Source organism: Leptinotarsa decemlineata, unplaced genomic scaffold (assembly GCF_025532065.1).
Source record: "Leptinotarsa decemlineata unplaced genomic scaffold, Ldec_3_MD MMD2_tig00000505_RagTag_RagTag, whole genome shotgun sequence".
Classification (NCBI taxonomy): domain Eukaryota; kingdom Metazoa; phylum Arthropoda; class Insecta; order Coleoptera; family Chrysomelidae; genus Leptinotarsa; species Leptinotarsa decemlineata.
Genome location: NW_027412549.1, coordinates 16,310,020 through 16,332,328, shown reverse-complemented (window position 1 = coordinate 16,332,328; position 22,309 = coordinate 16,310,020). Strand labels below are relative to the sequence as shown.

Below are 22,309 nucleotides of genomic sequence, written 5' to 3'. Positions count from 1 at the left end.
ACGTGTTTCTTCCGTGGCACTGTTCATTAGTCGCAGCTATCCCGGTTGACCTAATTTAGCTCTGGTACAATATTAGATGATTTGGGAAGTCAGATATTAATTTGGGATAATTCAATTGAAATTGGAGGAACCTTGTGTGGTCATAATCGAATTAGGATTGGTGTCTAACTCGATTTGCGGACGCCTTGAAAGCTTGAATATGTTCAACAATCGAGAATGACTGAAGATCATTTACAGATAATTAATTGGAAGCTTTTTTTCGTATGGTATTCAATAATTATGAAGTTGCATTTTCCGTATATTCTGAATATTTGTTTTCTCACCTTGTTATCTCCAGCACTTGTTATCTCCAGCACTTGTCTCACGTTTCTACAATTTTCAAAGAAATCTTTCGTGTTTTTTCTGACCTGGAATCTTGAAGACACACACCATGTCCTAAATGAGGCATTACATGTGTTATCACATGGGAAATGGTTTCAAAATAGATTTTCTCAGCTTCTTGGATGTCACCGGCATCGACTGTTTGGTCATTAGTCTCGTGTTTTGGGTGGGCAATCTTAATAACTCTTCGAGCCACATGTATTGTTTTAGAATCATCCCAACTCCAACTAGATGAACCATTTCAAGAGAAATATCTGGTAAAGGTTGAGGTGGAACTCACGACCATTCGGTCATGAATCAGGCGCACTGTCACAACCAAGTTTGCTCAAAAAAGAGATCGCATGCAAATAACAAGTACATCAACAATCATGATCCTTCCAAACCTACAACATTCATGATGTACTATGATGTCAACAATCAGTATGGGTGGGCAATGAGCCAATATCTTCCATATGGAGGCTTTGAGTGGACAACATAGATATCACTCAAATTCCTAATGATGCCAATAAAAGATACATTCTGGAAGTGGACTTGGAATATCCCCAGCATTTGCATAACAAACATAAAGATCTACCATTTTACCTGGAACATATATGCCCTAAGACAAGAAAACCTCCAGTAAAAGCCGAACAGCTTTCAGAGTTGATGGCTACTTTACAGCCGAAGGAGAATATATCATACATTACAGAGCATTGAAGCAGACCTTAGCACATGGATTGTAACTGAAGAAAATCAATCGAGTGTTGAAATTTAAACAAAGTCCATGACTAAAGTCCTATATCGATTTGAATACAGAGCTACGTGCAAAGGCATCAAACGAGATTGAAAAAAATTTATACAGAATAATGAACAATGCAGTCTTCGGTAAAACTATGGAGAACGTCCGGAAGAGGGTTAACATCAGACTGCGCACTGTCACTGCACCAATGTATCGCTTTCTCCAAATGTTATTCCTATTCCTCTCCTGACCGATCGAAACTCGAAGCTTCAGCTTGTCAAATCTAGAAATAGACTTGATAATTATCTCTCTTTCTCTCTCTCAATCTCTCTCTCCCGCTCTCGCTCTTATAGTCTTTCAACGAACGCACATCTAGTGGGCGGGACCACAACGGAATTCAGAAATCTCTTTCTGGAATTAACAAGTTGTAGTTATTTATTGCCTAACTAGTCTGGATCACGAGACTCAGAGGTTTGATTTTCTACAAATATCTCGGAAAATATGGAAGATATCCAAAATTTGAAAAGAGATTCCAAAGGAGGAGGAAATTTCCTAAAAAACAGTCGCACCTCCGGGAACTTATCGCCACTATATTTATAATTTTGATTTAGGGTCGAAAATAGTGCTAAAAGTGGGCGATGCACGTCCTGCACGCGCTGCCGATACAGACCTTTGAACAAAAAAAAATATTTCAAACGAATAAATATCATCATTGAGAGAAAAAAATTATATACTTTCTAGACACTTGGATGAACGAAAATCCATGGAAAAAAAATTTCACGTGATCATTTTATTAAATATACTTCAGTTAATTGACTAATTTTTACAAGTTTTGAATTTACATGAAAACCCTGATAATTTTTGAACTGAAAACTTCAAATTTTGTTCATTTCTTCAAGCTGTTTTTGAAAGTCTTCAGAAAAGATTTCCTTTGGAAAAATTAAAATATTTTGATTTTCTTCTTTGTTATTAATATTCAAAAACGTTACAAAGAGAAAAATTGAATTGAAGCAATGAAACATTTTTTTTTATTTTGAAATTTATTCGTATTATTATTATTTAGAGTTACATAAAATGCTTTTCCATAATTTATAGCTCTATCTGTTAAAAAATTGTTATAAATAAATGAATTGTTCGTAAGATAAATATTTGGGGGGAATTTTCATCAGTGATGATTATTATGATTTTTAAAAACAATATCTTTCCTTAAAAAATTTTTTTAATGCTTAAAAATGCATTTGTTGATTAACTAATTTTTTTGATACTCAATATGAATATTGAGGAACGATTTTTTCTCAAATCATAATTTTTATTTCTCTTTGATATTCTGAAAAAAAAGTATTTATATTTTATCTATTTTTTGTGTGAAAAAAGGAAACTAATAACATTTTAAAAAAATTGAGAAAATTTCTGCTACACAAAAAGTGATAAATGTTTGTTTGTTTTTGTTTTTTATGGTGGTAGTAAAAAAATTTAAATGAATGAAAATGAATTTGTTTGAAACAAATTGTTCCTTGAATAAATAGAGTAAAAATTAAAAAAAAATTAGAATCTCAAAGAGAAATATATCACCTTGGGCGACCCTGGGAAGCTGGCGCCGAAGAAATATCTGGCGATGACCAGAAAAAACCTACGCTCAACAGTAGAATTTCTGACTGACCACTGTCAACTAAGGAAACACCTCCGTCATATGGGGCTAGTGTACCCACCTCTACGTAGGATGTGTGAACAGAAAAATGAAACTGTTATATGCGAGTGTTCGGAGTTATCGTCAATAAAAGAGTGTGTTCGGCGTACACCTGCCGAAACAAAGGAGATGTCTCCTAGCGACCCGTGAACCATCCACCTTCCTCTCCAGGAAGGTGGACGGTTCACGGTTATTGGAAGGTTCACCCCTCGGCCATACAGCGCTGCTAATTTCCTTTGTCACCGTGGTTCAGATGAATCAATATGTGATTTATCAATGTTTCTGGTACACTACTGTATGAATTATAGTTTTTTCCCCAATGATCCTACTCTTTTGTTGGTGTAATGAAAAAAGGGTGAGTCAAATCCCTATTGTACACTTGTGTGTACTTCACAAAAAATTTGTGCCGAGTTCTTAATATACATTGAGTAGACCGTGAATTCCCTTTTTGCGACTGATCGAGTTTATTACATCACATTTCACTTTATATCACCACGACTTCCATTTACTCACCAATATTGGATTCATCAATTAGGCGCCGCGGCGTTTGGTACTTTAACTCAATTTTTTTCGCGGCGGGGTTTCGTCGAATATGATGATTATATTCTATCAATCTATACTTTTACTGGATACGCCTGTGTCGTGTCGTTCAGTGACTTTCTGTATCCAATCCTACAGGAGAATAATTCATTAAATGCGAGTTGGGGAAATGTACGACCTTCACTTATTATTTACTAATGATATTATAATAAATAGCGATCCGCCTCGGCTCCGCACGGATGCAATGCTATCCAATGAGTATGGAGCGAAGTGCGACTTCTGACATGTCATTTATATGAACGTGCCGCCCGTCTCCGTCCGGTACCACCGCAACCGCTATGTCCCTGCAATTCAAAATTGCGATTCAAATAAAAACTTGAAATTTTATGGTGGTGTGTTTTACAAAATGGCTTTCTAAACTGAAATATTTTCAACTTCCGGTCTCTTTCCGTTATACCGGAAGTTGAGGGCAACTTCCTTATTTCAAAAGGAATACACTGTATTTTATTACATTTTTGAATTTCTCAGCACATTTCAGGTCCATTTTGTATAACAACGCCTATACCCAAATCTGTTAGTTTTCGAGATATTAATTTTTTCTGAAAAATTTGACAGTTACAGCACAACTCCAAAAAAATCATAACTCATAGACAGTAATAGTTTGAAATGTGAAATTTCACAAAATCACACCTCAAGCATCTTCTCATGAACAGGTCCATCGAATTTTCGAAAATAATTCACAGGGTGGTCGAAATTTCCACCTAAAACATAACATCGAGAAAACTGATGGAACACGATTTTTTTCAAATGGAAACCATACACTATTCTATTATTTTTGTATGCTACGAAAACAAAGATATCAAATTCATGAAGAATGTCCTATACCTAAAAATACACCCCTGGCAAGATATATCCGATTTTGGGAAATATTTGAAATGTAAATCATTCGAAGCAATACCAAACCAAGGAAGCTTTGAAAAAAAAAATGAAGTTACAACAAATATGTCAAATTTTGATGCGATATAATTGACGTGTATTTCGTAGTTTTCTATTTGTATGCAAAATGTCTCGTTTGGGGTATTCTAATGAAGATTTCCTGAATTTAATAATCATTTATGTAATAAAGCTAATGTAATATGTGATAAGATATGTAATAAGATAATGGATAGAACTTGTTGTGTTTTTACAGAAAGATATCCAAATCTACACAGATCAAATAAAAATATTCTGAAAAACTGCCGTGATTTCGGATCTTTTTCGTCTGTCATCAACAAAAAAAGCCACTCGTAAACAATGAGGATATCGAAATTGTAGTGGCGTACCTTTAAATGTCAACAGGTTCAAAATCTGAAACCTCACGACTTACCTGCACGAGTGGAATTCTGCGAATGGTTTCTTATCAAGATACAGGAGGACCCTGAGTTCACGAAGAACATCTTGATATGGACAGATGAAGCCAAATTTGCCAAGAATGGTATGTACAACCGCCATAATAGTCGTTTTTGGTCAGCTGAAAATCCAAAGCTCGTTCGCCAGCGCAACTTCCAGGATTCATGGAGTTTTGAAGTTTTTTACGCTATGAAGGAAGAGCGAATTTTATTTTATGTTTATATCTTTATGAAGAAAATATATTCGCATATAATTAGGAATGTGGTTGCTCTGAACAATACCGTTTCAAGTTATGATATCATATGGATGGAGCCCCTGCACATAGTACTGATACCGTTGCTGGGTTGTTGAATGGTGATCAGTGGCTTTGCTACAATGGGCCATCTAAATTTATATCACGCTCTCCAGACCTGACGCCACTGGATTCTTCATCTGGGGATATATCAAAGAAAATGTTTAAGCGGATCCTGTGAGTGACAAAGAAAATATGAAACAAAGGGTTCTGAGAGCTTTGCATAATTTGATTCCTGACTCATAGAGAAAGCTACAGATATATACAAAAAAGAATATATTCTTGTTTAGAACAAAATGGCAATGTCTTTGAACATCTGTTGAAATGAACCACAATATTATTTGAATTCAAAGAAATTAAGTTAAATTCTGAAATTAAAGTAAAATCTAACCTTAAAAAATAAAAACAAAATAAAATTACTGTATTTGGTATCAATAAACGAAGATATTATAAATCTCTCTAATAGTATCCTATTTCAATCTACCATTTTCATGTTGAGTTACCTTTTACCAACGACAGAGTTTATATTAGTTCATTTGTTTTCAAAGTTTTCTTGGTTTGATGTTGCTTCGAATAATTTACATTTCAAATATTTCCCAAAATCGGACATATCTTGCCAAGGGTGAATTTTAGGTATAGGACTTCCTTCATGAATTTGATATTTTCTTCTTGTAGTATTCAAAAATAATAGAATAGTGTATGGTTTCTATTTGAAAAAATCGTGTTTCATCAGTTTTTTCGATGTTATGTTTTAGGTGGAAATTTCGACCACCCTGTGAATTATTTTCGAAAATTCGATGGACCTGTTCATGACTTGATGCTTAAGGTGTGATTCTGTGAAATTTCACATTTTCAACTGTTACTGTCTACGAGTTATGATTTTTTCGGAGTGGTTCTGTAACTGTAAAATTTTTCAGATAAAAATTAATATCTCGAAAACTAACACATTTGGGTATAGGTATTGTTATACAAAATGGGCCTTAAATGTGCTGAGAAATTCAAAAATATAATAAAATACAGGGTGTTCTATTTGAAGTAAGGAAGTAGCCCTCAACTTCCGGTAAACGAAATGACACCGGAAGTTGAAAATATTTCAGTTGAGAAGGCCATTTTGTGAAACCCACCACCACAAAATTTCAAGTTTTTATTCCGAATAGATCTCTATATATTCCTGACGAACATAATGTGTTCAGGGTACTCAGTTGGATAAGAATCATTGATGTTATGTTTGAAGGTGGTTGACAATGTTTCGTGGTGTATTTCATCAGTTCGGACTTCCATTGTCTAATATAAAATAAATTAATTTGAAATCCCTGAAAAAAATAAAAAGATTACCCGAAAATAACAATTTTATTAAAACAAAAAACTTAACAAACTCATACAATATATAAGTTTGAAAATGTCCTTAAAGGACGAAACTGCAATAACGTTAGTTATTGCAGTTTCGTGGTAAAAACATAGAGAGTTTCATTTCTCTTTTCTTCAATAATTAATCAATTGATTATAAATTGATTATAAGAAATATTTTTTTTTTAGCATTTTTTAAAAATTAATTTCTTATAATTACAAGTATTCTACTTAAAAAACATACACTTATTCATTTGCATGCTATTTCCTGAGATTTTCAATTGATTAAGTTCAACGAATTGAAAAAAATTTAAAAAAAAATATTGTTTTTGTCAGATTAAGCGAATCCCTCTAGATAATCAGTAGATAATGCGACAGCACGTCTAAAACATAAAGATGAACCATATATATCTTAATCTGACGCGCTGACGGAGATTTGTATCTCTTCCACAGATACTTTCACGGGAAGTGTTCAAGAGACTTGGCACATTTGATTCCACCAAGTACGTATCAGAAATACGCGACGGACTGTGGCTGCTCATCGTTTTGAGGTTCAACTCAGCACACCTCGAACTTCACTGTTCAAGAATTCCCCATCCGGAGAACTGCGTTTATGTGGAATAAACTTCCTGAGAATTTTTATCCAAATGGACGACAAGAAATATTCAGGAGAGGAGTTGGACACCGATGATCCTAATATAAGGAAATCGACGATATTTACCGAAAATTGCGTCAGCAGCACCAGCATTTTTTGACAGAAGAGTTTCGATTCTGATCCGCGATGACGCTTGTCCACACCGTCCGAAAATTATACAAATTGAACGTCGAAGTTGTCTCAACCACCATACTCCCCAGACCTTTCGCCAATAGACTGCCGTCTTTTCAAGTACTTCGATAACTTTCTCACTAGTATAATCAATACTTTTGACGCAACGTTATATGATTCAGAAGTTTCCTTGTGATTTTCAAGTAAAATGTTCAGCTGATGTAGCGATTTCTGTTTAAGAGATAATATGAAAAAAAATCAAATAGTATCGACTATGAGCAGTATAACATAGTGCATATGAAACATAAACTTCCACTTAGCAAGAAAAATTTTCTGAAACATCAGCCAGATGTGGTTCGAATTGAATGCCATTAAAATCGCATGATTTATCTAACGCTTGGAATACAGTGCAAATAATTCATTTCCGGCATATCCACATGTCCAGAATGTAAGAGCGAGCGTGACAAGAAAGTTTTCATTTCCATTTTCAAATATTCCGCGAGTTTTCCAGGAATATATTCATTCCCATTCATAATCCGGTTTCAACTTGGAAAACATACGTATACCGAGAGAGAGAGAGGTGCAAATAATGACTGACAATTATAAACGCGTACGTTGACTAATGAACCTCCTGAAAATTGACAAAGAGGAAAAGAAAATATGTACTCATGAAGAAGCAGAACTTTCAAGTTTTCATATAGTGATGACTAGTGGTTGCTCACGGCTTCACTCGCGTAGAATTTGGTTTGTCACATTGAGTTTCGACACAGATTATTCTAAACAATTAAGTACAATAATTTTTTATCAATCCAAAACTTCAGGTTTCCAACTTCAAAACTAACGAAATTCAATACAATCTTTGAACTCCTATTTTTCCTCCTTGGGGAGTGGAAATTCCTGATTTCCTTTATTGATGCCTATTTACGTTATACAAAGAACCTAATGAGTATCTTTTTGGCAACACTGTTTTTGACAGATTACGCGTGAATCGTGTCTTGTGTCATTGTCATTGTTCAGTTTGGCCTATAATTTAACCATGATTCGACTTACGAATGAACAATGCTTGCAAATCATTGAATTTTATTATCAAAATTCATGTTCGGTGAAGAAAATGCATCGTGCACTTCTTCCAATTTATGGGCAGTTTCGTCGGCCTACCGAGGGAACTATTCGGAAGCGAGTGACCAAATTTCGGACCCAGTTCACATTATTGGACATCAAACCACCAACACGCACACGTAGAGTGAGGACCGAAGAGAATATTGCGGCTGTATCCGCCAGTGTTCGTGATGACCGTGAAATGTCGATTCGCCGCCGCTCGCAACAATTGGGCCTCTGTTACTCCACTACGCGGAAAATTTTGCATTACATTATTGGACATCAAACCACCAACACGCACACGTAGAGTGAGGACCGAAGAAAATATTGCGGCTGTATCCGCCAGTGTTCGTGATAACCGTGAAATGTCGATTCGCCGCCGCTCGCAACAATTGGGCCTCTGTTACTCCATTACGCGGAAAATTTTGCGGAAGGATTTGGGTGTTAAACCTCATAAGATACAGCTGGTGCAAGAATTAAAGCCACACGACCTCCCACAATATATAACATTTGGTGAATGGGAGCTGGCAAAGTTGAAGGAATATCCACATTTTTATCGAAAAATTGTGTTCAGCGACGAGGCTCATTTTCTTGTATGAAATTTGTTCTTCGGATGAATGTACGAGTACGGTTTGTTTGAATGGGCAGGTGAATCGGCAAAATTGTCGATATTGGAGTGATACGAATCCTCATTCATACCATCAAGTTCATACCCAACGACCTCAAAAACTGAATCTTTGGGCAGGAATTTTAGGTGACCACATCATAGGACCCTTTTTCATCGATGATAATTTGAATTGTGATGAATATTTGGATATACTGGAGAATCGAATAATACCGTGCAATAATAGGGAGATTGAGGAGGATATGACTTTATTCGAAAACAAAATAGTGTATTATGGAATTAGCCGATACTTGATGAAATTCCATAACTAACGTATTCTAAAAACACTTTATTGTGTGATTTTCACTAGACAGTTTTACAAAAACGCAACACGTGTTTCGCCATACAATGGCTTCCTCTGGCGTGTCTTAATTTCATATTCCGCTGTCTGATAGGGATTTCCAGAAAGAGCTGAATTTGATCAAACAAATCGCGGTTATTAACGATTATGAGGTAAATATTATAAACGCCATTCTTTACAAATAACTACAAAAGCAAGCCATGGACCGGGTCTATCCATATTCAAGATGCGATAACGTCAGTTATAGGACATTGGCATTTTTGGGTGAACCAACCAGGAATATTGCCCGTTTTTTAATGAAAGAAGGCGTAAACGTAACTTACAGAACGAATAATAATCTAAGTAAATTTATTAAAAACAATGAAGACATAACTTCGGTGTCGTATAGATCAGGAATATATGAGCTGACTTGTGGTTCTTGTCCAAAGCTATATATTGGCCAAACAGGAAGAACATTTTCCCAAAGAATTAAAGAGCATAGAAGTAGTTTTGTAAATAGAAAGACCAATTTTTCATTTGCAAACCACCTTTCAGCAGAAGGACATGAGTTCAATCATGGATACGATGTGTCACATTTAGAAGAGAAGAGTTTGAAACTCAATTCTTCATGAATGTTTAGAAATCAATAGATTCAGGAATTCAGGTAATTTACTGAATGATCATTTGAAATTGAATAACTCTCCGTTACTAAATATGTTTTCAAATGTGGAAAATGGAACATAAGCTCAGGTAAATGAATTCATTACAAACTCAGGTAAAAAATCAGGTACTTGACATTCAGATACTTCAAATTATAGAATGAGGTATATATATATATATATATATATATATATATATATATATATATATATATATATATATATTTTTAGAATACGTTAACGAAATAGTATTTCAGCAGGATGTTACACGTCCTCAGTATGCAGCTTCATTGCGACAATTTTTGGATAAACATTTTCCTGGTCGCTGGATTGGCAGAAGAGGTCCTTTAGAATGGCCAAGGTTTCCGGATCTCACTCCTGTATATTTCTTTCTATGGAGTCATTCGAAGTCCAAAGTGTATGAGATAGAATCAACGACAATAGAATATTTGAAAGAGAATATCATGAGGCATTGCTGAGAAATAACTCCCGAGATTCTCAACCATGTAAAGGCGGCAATGAGAGCACATTTGTACCATTGTATGGAAGTTGGTGGAAACGTTTTTGAACACTTACTACAGAAAATGTTTTCCTTCTCATTGTCTATCAGATTTTGATTCAAGAAGTGATAAAAAATCTCTTTTTTTTTTCAAAACTTATTTAGGTTGGCTCGTTTTCAACTCAAATAGAGTATAGCTCCTGAACCATAAAAAATTGGTGACATGCCCTGGGGGTGCGATAGGGGAAGTAACATCAAATGTGAATATTTCAAAATGTGTCCCCCTGTATACTATTGTTGACGGTTTTTTTATTTTCCTTGAAAATCATTGTACCAAAAGTTATTCAGGGTTGCCCGTTTTGTTTGGATATGATCATCTTAAAGGAATAGACATATACTATCACAGACTTTTCCATAGACCTGCGATAGAAAAACAATGAACAGTGATTCATTTTGTTGTATTTCAAATGAGGCAGCACTTTTGGTGAATCTTGCAGGAGAGCACCAACTCTCCGACTTCTCCCGCATAACATCGTCATATTTCAACAAATCCACACAAATTATTGATACACTTTAACATTAAAGTTTCTCTTGAGTTACTGTCTGTTGTAATCGGGGAGCCCAAGCACAGACTCCGGGATTTACTAAAGCGCGGCAGTATCAATATACAGGGGTATACCTTGTACCCGGTTAAGTACCTCCACCAAATATGAGCCCCATGTATAAGGCCGCCTGTGAGGGATAAAGGATAAGATTGGTAAAAAAAAATCAGAAATTCTCGAGCGCATCAGATTAAAGTAGGGTGAGTTGATAACCTGCTGAAAAGTGTATATCCCAGTAATCTGACAATTTGACAGTGACGTAAAGAAAGGGGAGGGCAGCAAAATTGTGAAAAAATAACGACATTTTGACATTCTCGAGCGTTGATAATTTTCTTTATTTTGAAGGAAATAATTCAAGGATACCGAAAAATATATAATCTGACGATTTCCGCAAGCCGAATTAACAAAAATTCCCCTCTCCGAGTTTCTATTCCTCTATTCTCTATCAACTTTTTCTCTATCTATTACTATCTCACTCCGTCCCCACTCTGAATTCTGTTGTCATGACGCCATCACAGCTGACCACAGAGACTCGTTCGTGATGAAGATGATGGTTAATTAATCAATTAATTGATGGATGTAGCCGTTACTACGTGTTAGGAAATCATAATGAAGAAAAGAGAAATTGAACTTTCTATGTTTTTTACCACTTTTATTTGTAACTAACGTTACTGCAGTTTCGTCCTGTAAGGACATTTTCAAACTTACACAATATATAATGACATTTTCAAACTTATACAATATATGAGTTCAAAAATGTCCTTATAAGACGAAACTGCAGTAACGTTAGTCACTTAAAAAACATACACTTATTTATTTGCATGCCATTTCCTGAGCTTTTCAATTGATTAAGTTCAATGAATTGAATATTGAATATTTTTTTTGTCAGATTAACCCATTAGCTCCCACCGTATATTTAATTATACGTTCATTTGAAGTTAGGTTTTTGTCAACAAAGCTAATTTGACTGTGTTGTAAATCATCGTATTCATTCATTATGAACATAGTTGTAGGCTGAAAGTGTTGAATGTGATTGTGGAAATATTTTGTATCGATACATTTATGTATTTCATGTTCCAAGAATCAAATAGATACGCATTGAAAAAGGGTTTTTATATTTTTTTCGTAACTGTGGAGGAATTGTATCAATATTTTGCAATCTTTATTCCATCTGGTTACGTTCCAGTTGCATCCAGACGAATGTATTGGAAAACAACCCACTTGTCAGCAACACGATGTCAAGAAACAAATTTGAAATCATCCATAGGTTTTTGCATTTTTGTAATAACGATACCATTGATTAAAACGATAAATTTGCAAAAATGGGACCACTTATTGATCATCTGAATCGAATTTTTACTGAATGCATTCAGCCACTAGGAACACATTTTTCATTGGATGAAGCAATGGAGCCGTATAACGGGAGACACAGCATGAAACACTTCATACGCGGTAAACCGATTCGTTTTGGTTTCAAATTTTGGTGTCTGACCACTTCAGATGGCTATCTCATCAAATTTGAACCATATTTGGTTTCTGGTGATAAACTGGAAGGAAAAACGTTAGGAAGCACTGTTGCTGAGAAAATTTGTCTAAACTTCACACCCAGAAAAACCATCGTCTTCATTGACAACTACTTCAATTCTCTTCCTTCACTTGAAACGCTAAGTAAACATGAACTGTATGGTGTTGGAACAATACGATCCGACAGAGTGGAAAAGCTCCCCTGAAATAATTGAAAAAGGAAAAACGTGGATCCCATTTCACTTTGTACGAAAGCTAATATAACACTTACACGTTGGCATGACAACAGTCAAGTGAACGTGGCAACCAACCTGAATGATGAAAGCATTTCGAAAACAAAAAGTTCGTACACGCGTTGGTCCAAAAAGGAAAGATTAAAGATTGCGGTGGAGCAACCATCAATTATAAATTTTTACAATAAGGGAATGGGAGGAGTAGACCGATTTGATTAAATGCGTGGCCTCTACAGATCTAAAATGAAGTCTAAAAAATGGTACTGGCCCTTTTTTCGATTTTGTTTGAATGGTGCAGTAGTAAACATGTGGTATTTGTATCGAAGATGTTCGACGAACGGGGCGATGCCACTGTTAGACTTCATAAGAAGAATTGTTCTATCCATACTATTGTTCTTCCATACTATTGTCAAAGATTCCTGACTTAATTCGATTGGATGGCAAAAATCACTTGATCGACAAAAACGAAACTCAAAGGCGATGCGCAAAATGTGGAAAATGTTGTAAATTTGTGTGTCTGAAATGCAATGTCGGACTTCACCCAGATTCCTGCTTCCGTTCATACCATGAGAAATAACTTTCCGCACGTACTCTCATATGTTTCAATGAATGTTTTTTCCATCATTAATTGATTTTGCATATCTTAGATTTCCACCGTTCGATATATCATACATCAAAAATTTACACTTATATCTGTCAAATGAAGAAATGACAATATTCAATTATGAAAACAAAGGTGAAAGAACTCTCGAACGAATTATTATCAAAATTTACAGAAAAAATTATTGTGGGCGTTAATGGGTTAAGCGAATCCCTCTAGATAATCGTCAGATTATGAGACAGCACGTCTAAAACATGAAGAGGAACGATATATATCTTAATCTGACGCGCTTGAGTAATTCAAAATGGCGAATTTTTTTTTGCACATTATAATAATGGCTGGGAGTTTGCGTCAGATCGAAATAGTCAGCATACTGAATGAGAGCTTTTTTTTGTTGCACTTAACACCCCCTTATAAAATCTGACGCGCTCGATTAAATCTGTTTTCTTTTCACTCTTAACCCTTACGTTCAACCACCCGCATCATGCAAAGGATCAGATTAACATACGAACATTAATAAAAATACGTAGGACATTGATGCTATCAATATCTGACGCGCTGGAGTATGCCCATGCAACAGTATTTTTTTACATATTTAAAAATTTATAGCCGCATCCCCCACCGATGAAAAGGTATATATTATATAACATTTTTTCCTTCTTATCATCTAAGCTTTGCAACCTAATATGTCTCAATGACGCTCGAGTAAATTCCCATTTTGCATCGTGGGCTCCCCTGCTATTGGTGAAAACCGTTTGAAAATCTGTTAGCTAGTTTTTTTGAGTTTATTGTGCTCAGACAGACAGGCAGACAGAGACAGTGGAAGGTTTTGATTTGTGAAATGTTAAACAAATTATCAAACAATCTTTCTGTGACACCAGTTCATCTCATTGAAATTTTCAATCAATCAGGAACGGAAACTACTTTTCTATAATTTATCCGCAATTCATTTGTTGTGTTTTGTTTGTTCCATTATTTATTCGTTGATAAAGAGATTCCATTTCAAACTATACTCGAATTTCTATTTGCATGCCGTTTCTATCTCATTTTCTACGAAGTATCCAGGGAGACAGCGAGAACGAGACTCGGCAACAATAGATTTCCAATTAGTCGGAATGTTCTAAACAGAAACGATTGGCGGAAAATTCTTGAGAAAGACGTTCCTAGGCATTTCCGAAGTGTTGAATGAGGATACAATTATCGGTGTAGCGGAAGCTAAGACAATGACGGCGGTTTGTCACTGTCTGTGTGAAAAACTTAATTCTTGCTGCATTCCGTTATATTCAGGATCAGAAACACTTGGTTGAATTGGTTGTTTCAAACGTTTTGTCCGTTTAACTGTCATAAGTTTTTGTAGTGTCATATCTCAATAAATATTCATTCTAGTGTGTCGTGGTAAACATTTTTATAATGATATTAGTCATCAATGTGAAACATGAAGTGTATATAAACAAAGTATCACAAAATACATAAATTTAACACATCAGAATGCTCGTATAGAGAAAAAATCAATCAAAAGTGACAGTAACATGATGTGAATAATCATCAGTGCATGTCATAAAGTAATTCTTGTCGTCAAAGGTTGGGGGAGAGATTTTGCCACATAAATGAGTGTGAATAATTTGTAGACATCTCGTTGCTCTTTGTCTCTTGGTGTTGAAGGGGTTTCTTTTCATATTAGCAACAGCACATATTTCACATATCACTTTATCTTCACATTTGGTTATGTGTGCTGGCACTTCCTGACACAAAGCAGGGATTATCTTGAGATTTAAAAGACCAACATGACCCAATTTACGGTGCCATTCCATTATTTCATTTTTATTTGCAACATTGACTTCTGCTTGTTTTCTTAGATTCACAACAAACAATGCATTTTCTATTTGTGTACCTGTTATTATAATTTTATCATCTTTCAAAATATCTACTTTTCCTTTCTTGAATCTCACTTCTTCACCGTTATCAACTACACATTTACAGATAGCAGGTTTGTGGTGAGATCAGCAACGTAGCACACAGTTTTGAGTATCAGTTCTTCCGAATATACATTTCCACTAGCTGTAGATTTCATGACAACACCTTTCTTTGCACTAGAGATGATGATCACAGTATTTACAATGTCACTCAAATTTTCTTTCGAATTGGTGAGATGAGTAGTGCAAGCACTATCTACACAATACACACATGAGTCATTGTTAAGAGCTGCAAGAGCAGTTTCAGTTGAACAGGCCATTTCTTCATTGTTTAAACCAAGAGTGGTTTCAGTTAGGAAAGCCTCTTTTTCATTGTTAGTTTTACTTTGATCTTTGAAGAAGCAATCAAACTCAGGGTGGTTGGTTAGTTTACAGTAAGTACAAGGAGCAAAAGACTGTTTATATTTCACCTTTGTCCTTTTCTTGAGACACTCTTCGTCACTGTGATTATTTTCTCCACATTCCTTACACCAATTCTTCTTCGGACATTTTGGTTTAATGTATCCTGGTTCACCGCACTTGTGACAAACAATCTTCCCCTGTTTGTTAGGGTTTCCATTATTTTTATTCTTGATAGCAGCAAACTCTGCTTTAGAGTCATCTGAGGAATTCTGTTCCATCTTGTTTACATTATCTTCTTCAGATATCAATCTTGGGATCAATTTTTCCAAAGGTTTTTCAGCTTCAGGGGTTGATTCCCAGGTAGTTCTGAACACCGAGTAGTCATTAATGGGCAAGACAGCCAATACTTTAGCAATCTACATGGTTTCGGAAATTTCTTCTTTCAATTCTTTAAGTCTGAATGTAATATTCTTCAGATGACTAATATTCTGCATCATGTCTTTGGATTTATTATATACAAACGTGTGGTATTCCATCAGCAATTGTTGTTTTAGCTGACTATAGTCACGACGATATAATGATTGCAATGTGTCGTACATTTCTTTTGAGGTTTCACAAGTGAGGATGTGGGACTTCACTGTTTTATCAACAGTTCTGGAGATGAGGCTTTGTGCTCTTGCATCATTGTAGAGCCACTCTTCTATCTTTGTTGCATCAGACTCCACTGCTGAAAGCTTTTCATTTCCACTCACAATCTTCCACAATTTCTTAGTTTTGAGTAAAAGCATCATATTAAAGTTCCAGTGCTGATATAATTCAGCATTTGACAGTCTTGGAAAATTGATGAGAGCAGCATCATTGTTGGACATCATCGTTTCTTTGTCACAATGGACCGCTTGGGTCGACGTATCTTGACCAATGTATAACAAACAAAAAAAATGTTTTTCTCATAAATACAAGTATTCTACTTAAAAAACATGAACTTATTCATTTGCATGCTATCTCCTGAGCTTTTCGATTAATTGAACATATTTTTTTTGTCTGATCGGGTGAATCCCTCTAGATAATCGTCAGATTATGAGACTGCACGTCTAAAACATAAATATGAACCATATATATCTTAATCTGACGTGCTTAAGTAATTCAAAATGGCAAATTTTTTTTGAACATTATAATAATGGCCGCGAGTTTGCGTCAGAACGAAATCGTCAGATTATTGTTATACATTGACAAATGTATAACAAACAGTGATATTTGGCATCACTGGGCCCATAACCTGTTACGAATATTTAGTTTTCCTTACTTATTTTCAATTGATTGCTTTAGTTTTCAGGTTAAATGTTGAGTCAAAAATAACTAACAACCAAAAGTTACTTTCTTATTCTTTTCTTTTCTTTTTTCCGTTTTTGTTTACACACTATTACCAACACAATTTTTTGTCTGGACATTGCCAACATAAAAATATTTCAACGGCTTTTGAAAAAACCTGAAATGTATTCCTCGGAGCAGCCTATGATGCTCACTCCAAACAAATAACGACAGTTGAGAGTACTAACCAAGTTGATTTATTCCAGGAGAAACATGGTACCCATCAAGGCGGGAAAACCGACACCATTTGAGAGAGAAGACGAGAGACGCCGTCACCAACGGGGTACGTTGGGGCCGCTTGAGCCATGAGTCGGTGCTCAGCGCATCATCGCACATGGACCTCCCCACGACGGTGCAGATATACTTCAGCGTGGGGCCGCGCCACGAGACTGCGCTCTTTCGATCTGACACGCCATCAGATCAGATAAAAGGTAATTCATGGTGTGTGGGATTTCACGGCCGGTATCTATCAAATCATTTGTTTTTTCTGGGTTTTTTGGCCAAGGCCGGCAGGTTGTTAGGCCTGAAGTTTCGTCTGCAGCTGCAGCAGACGTAAAATGAAAGGTCTTTGGTTTGAATGTGGTTGACAATGAACTGATTTGAAATACCTGAAAGAAACTGCAAAAAAATTACCATTAAATAAAGTACAAGCCACAACCAAAAAATTTAAAAAAAATTAATATTAACACAGATGAAAATTGAAAAAAAGTATTAAGAAGAAATGCAAATTGAAAAATACAAAGATTCCGAGCCAAGTTACTTCACGACGCTTCGATTGTTAGTATCCACAATGGTCTTCGGGTGACGGCTGGACCTAATCCTCCGAGATCTGACTATTTGAAGGTCATTCAAGTGCTTTCATCTATCCCCTCTTCCCTCTTTTCGTTTCATCAGTTTTAGCGGGAGATGACCGTTTGGCGGGAGTTACGTATGCATATGTTGCGTATCTCTACGCCAGCTTGGCTTAATGTGTTGTTGGTAACATATATGCGGCTTCTTTGAATTTTCCCCTAAACCAGTGTTCCTCCTTGTGGATGATTTCAGCTTGAGCACACTTGATGTAATGTTGATGAGTCCAAACATGCTCTGCTATTCCTGATTTTTTGCTTTCTCCTCGCTGAGAGGGTTTCTTGTGCTAGACAATGCGAACTTTCAATGACCTCTGCAATCCACGGAATCGCAGTACGCGTTAGGTGGCCTGGTTTTCGTGAGACTGCTACGGATAATGTTCCCAGATCTGAAGCAGGTTCTGATGTTTTACTTAGACCCAATCCTTCTTATCCTTTCCGAAAATTCTCTGATGTAGGAAAGTACAAGTACTGGTTATGGCGGCTTCTCTTCCTTGTGAAGCACTTGCTGTGCTAAAGCCTGTTCCACCATCATTTTGGAATAGCCATTTCGTTAAAGGTCATTTTTAATGATGACTAGTTCCTTTTCGAGACCTCACTTTGTATTACAGCACGGTCCAGTAGAGTCTTGATGATTTCTCTCTTAGTCGATTGATGGTGATTGGATTCCTAATTCAGAAACTGTCCCGTGTGAGTGGGTTTTCGGTATAGAGATGTTTCCCATTTAGTGTCGTTCCTATTCAACAATACGTCTAAGAATGGCAATTCGTTGTGGACTTCTTTTTCCACTGTGAATGTGATGGAAGGACTTACGTTGTTGATGTGCTTCAGGGAAGTGTCTAGTTCTGCATTCCCATGATTTCATATTATGAAGATGTCGTCCACGTATCTCAAGCAGACTCGGGGCTTCTTGTGGGCTCTGTAATACAAAGAAAGGTTTCGAAAAGGAACTAGGTATCATCAAAAATTACCTTCAATGAAATGGTTACTCCAAAGTGATGGTGGATCTGACTTTAGCTAGAAGACAGCAAGAGCCTCACAAGGAAGAGAAGCCGCCATAACCAGTACTTGAACTCCTATACATCAGAGGATTGTCGGAAAGGATAAGAAGAATTGGGTCCAAGTATAACATCGGAACCTTCTGATCTGGGAACACTATCCGTAGCAGCCTCACGAAAACCAGGCTAACAAACGCGGACTGCGATTCCAAGAATTGCGCATACCGTATACCCTGCAAGTGCGCAGAATCATACATCGGTGAAACTAAGAGGCCATTGAAAGTTTGCATTAACGATTACAAGAAACACACACAGCGAGGAGAAACCAGCAAATCAGGAATAGCAGAGCATGTTTGCACTCATCAATATAACATCAAGTGAGCTCAAGCTGAAATCATTCACAAGGAGGAACACTGGTTTAGGAGAAAATTCAAAGAAGCCGCATATATTTTGCCCAACATGTTGTCCATATGTTGCGTAGAGATACGCAACATTTTGAAACTTATAAACAACGGAACACGACGAACTCCCGCCAAAAGGTCAGCTCCCGCTAAAACCGATAAAGCAGAGAGAGGGAAGAGGGGATAGGTGAAAGCACTCGAATGACCTATAAATATTCAGATTTTGGAGAAATGAGTCTGGTTATAACCCGAAGACAATTGTAGATAGTAGATATTTTATGAACAACTTACAAAACACGCATATCTGTCTTATCGCAGAAACACAATTCATTCTCGTGCAAGATATATGGTGATTCTGGTGAGTTTTGACGGTTGGACGAGACAAATAAATCAGTGAATTAGGAATATAATCATATTTGTTGATGCAGTTCCAATAAATAGATCAGTTCCTGAATTTCCCCAACACTCTCCACTTAAAGAGAAAATTCATGATCGGAATTGGACAAACAATAGCATCAACTTTCTTGATATTACTTTCACAAACATTCATTATAAATTTCTGTTCGAAATATATAAGAAAAACAATTTTACGCACTGTACAATTCCCATGGATTCTTTCAGTTCATTATCATATAGTTTATATTATCTGCACTGAGATCGATGATATATAGAGCATTCATTATTCCTTCATCAGAGAAGGCTTTTCAATAAACAATGAAGATCATAAAGTAGGTAGCATCTAATAATCATAATCCAGTTAACTCGATTGAGAAAATCATCCCCAATAAAAACTAAAAATTGATCAGGAATGAACTATATCTAAATGATGAACCCAAAGAATCTAAGAAATATGCTGGCATGAGCTATTCGAGAAAGATCTCCAAAAACATAATGAACTATAACATGTTTTTCAACGCAAAACCCAAAAGGGATAAGTGGAAAAAATCGAGCATATATAGACAAAAATGTGGTGACTGTTCAGCAGCTTATACAGGTCAGACAGGCGGAAATTTTAACATAAGGTACCGGTAGGATGTGTTATACAGGCTGATTCACGGTGGATGGCACATTAGACGTTTCTGGTGAACCAGACAACGGATCACTTTGAAAATTTAATGGAGGGCATATTCGGACATTCTCTAGCCAACCAAAATATTTTTGACAATGCGGTGTTGCCGCTTCTATTAGAAAGCAGTAGCAACTTTGATTTTTCAAAAGGAACACTCTGTATATAATATTATTTTTGGAATCTCCAACAATTGCCCGACAACTTTTCTTGATATTTCTCTATACATATCTGTTACCGTTTTTGAAATAAAAATTAATTTCAATTTTTTTCTTCGAAAATCATGACTTCTAAAAATGCCGATATCTTTTAGTTAAGAAATACTATGATATCAAAATTTGGTTTGGAGTTAGGTGATACTTGGACACTTCCCACACGTCAGCCTAATCTCCGTTACTTCAATACAGGGTGGTAAAAAAATACAGTTTTTTCGTTTGCTTGAAAAAGTTGCTGAAATTTGATTATTTTGAATGGAACACCCTGTATATTATTGAAAATTCGGAAAGCTGCTGAAATTTGCTTTCTTTCTATGTATATCATACCTATACTTAACTAGGTATAGGTATGATATACATAGTTTTTTTTTGAAACTTTATATTTAAGGAAAAGTGCAATAACTCAAAAAACACCGTAACCGAATTTCAAAAACCAAACATGAAATGATATCAGAATTTAACGTAGCATCTGTATATGTAATGATATACAGGGCGTTCTATTTTAAAAAATGGAATTTTGGTCTGTAGCACCTACACCAAACACCCTGTATATTTAAAAATTATATCAAAATATATCTCTTATGAACTCCTAAAACTTTTGTATGAAACATTTTTGTGTATCTCCTTCAACAAACCAGATATTGCCTGTCACATAAAATGTGTGACACCCGGTATATATATATATATATATATATATATATATATATATATATATATATATATATATATATATATATCCGACGATCCATATTGGTTTGCATAATTTTAATTTCATTTAATTATCATGACTTCCTGCTCATTTTAAGCAGTTAGGATTTATGTACTATTATATTTAGGAGCTTTGTCAATAAGAATTCTATTCTTCAGATAATAAAGCATGCTTTGATTTCATTTGATTGGATTCACAAGAATGTTCGAAATGTTCGAAAATCAGACTGATTGCTAAACAGGATTTGATTTTTGTCAATAGAGTCTAATAATTGATTATATAGGTATTGCTATTTCTAAAACTTTCTCTATTGGCGCTAAAATATTGATAAATCTGAATTCACTCACACTTTTATAGTGTTTGTAACTTTAGGTATGGGTATAATGGTACTTATTTTCAATAATTCGGGCAATTGACCATTCTGGAGCGATGTATTGATTAAATTGAGGATTGCATGACCAGCTGTTTCAAATACTTGCTTTAACATTTTAGAATTCAAGATTTCATGGATACTACATTTATCATCTAATGACCCAATTATATCATTCAAATCTCTTAAGGTAATCGATCTGAAGGTGCTGAGGGGCAAATATAAATTATTATCCAAATTGAACCATGGCTCGGAATTCTCCATACCTTGGACTATATGTTGGATACTGTTCTCAAAGTATAGGTTAAAAGTTTCGGCCATGCATAACTTCTATTTATATTTGGTGAATAAACATTACATTACTAGGTACGTGGCAGGATATCATCATGAAAAAAAACACAGAAAGTATCATTTCTCATTTTTCTGTGAATTTTTTCAGAGCAAGATGGCCAAAACCAAGTTATTCAACGCAATCATCTTGTGACATTTCCTACGTATCTGAACATCGATGTGATCAATTCAACAGAAGCCGATAAAACCTTTTCGAATTCGAGTCGCGCCACATACAATATGCATTCATACAAACGCGGCATTCAGTCTCCTATATTTATTGGGATTCTGAGTTCGAGATTGGGAAGTCTGTTTTTCATCACTTCCATCTGAAAGTATGTGAAACGAGAAAGGCGCGAGAAAAATTTGTTTGAATGAAATATTCACTGGCAGAAGTGCTCATCAAAGG

General features: G+C 35.6%; 1 protein-coding gene across 3 annotated transcripts in view; it reads left to right on the top strand.

Moving 5' to 3' along the window:
- Pde9 (Phosphodiesterase 9) overlaps nt 1–22,309 on the top strand; it is a 470,530-nt gene that overhangs the window by 304,677 nt on the left and 143,544 nt on the right. For all 3 annotated transcript variants that reach the window (XM_074174076.1, XM_074174077.1, XM_074174075.1), the window contains one exon: nt 17,170–17,394. In XM_074174076.1, coding sequence (XP_074030177.1) covers nt 17,298–17,394 — 97 coding nt within the window. In that variant the 5' untranslated portion in view covers nt 17,170–17,297. The remainder of the gene's footprint in view (nt 1–17,169; nt 17,395–22,309) is intronic.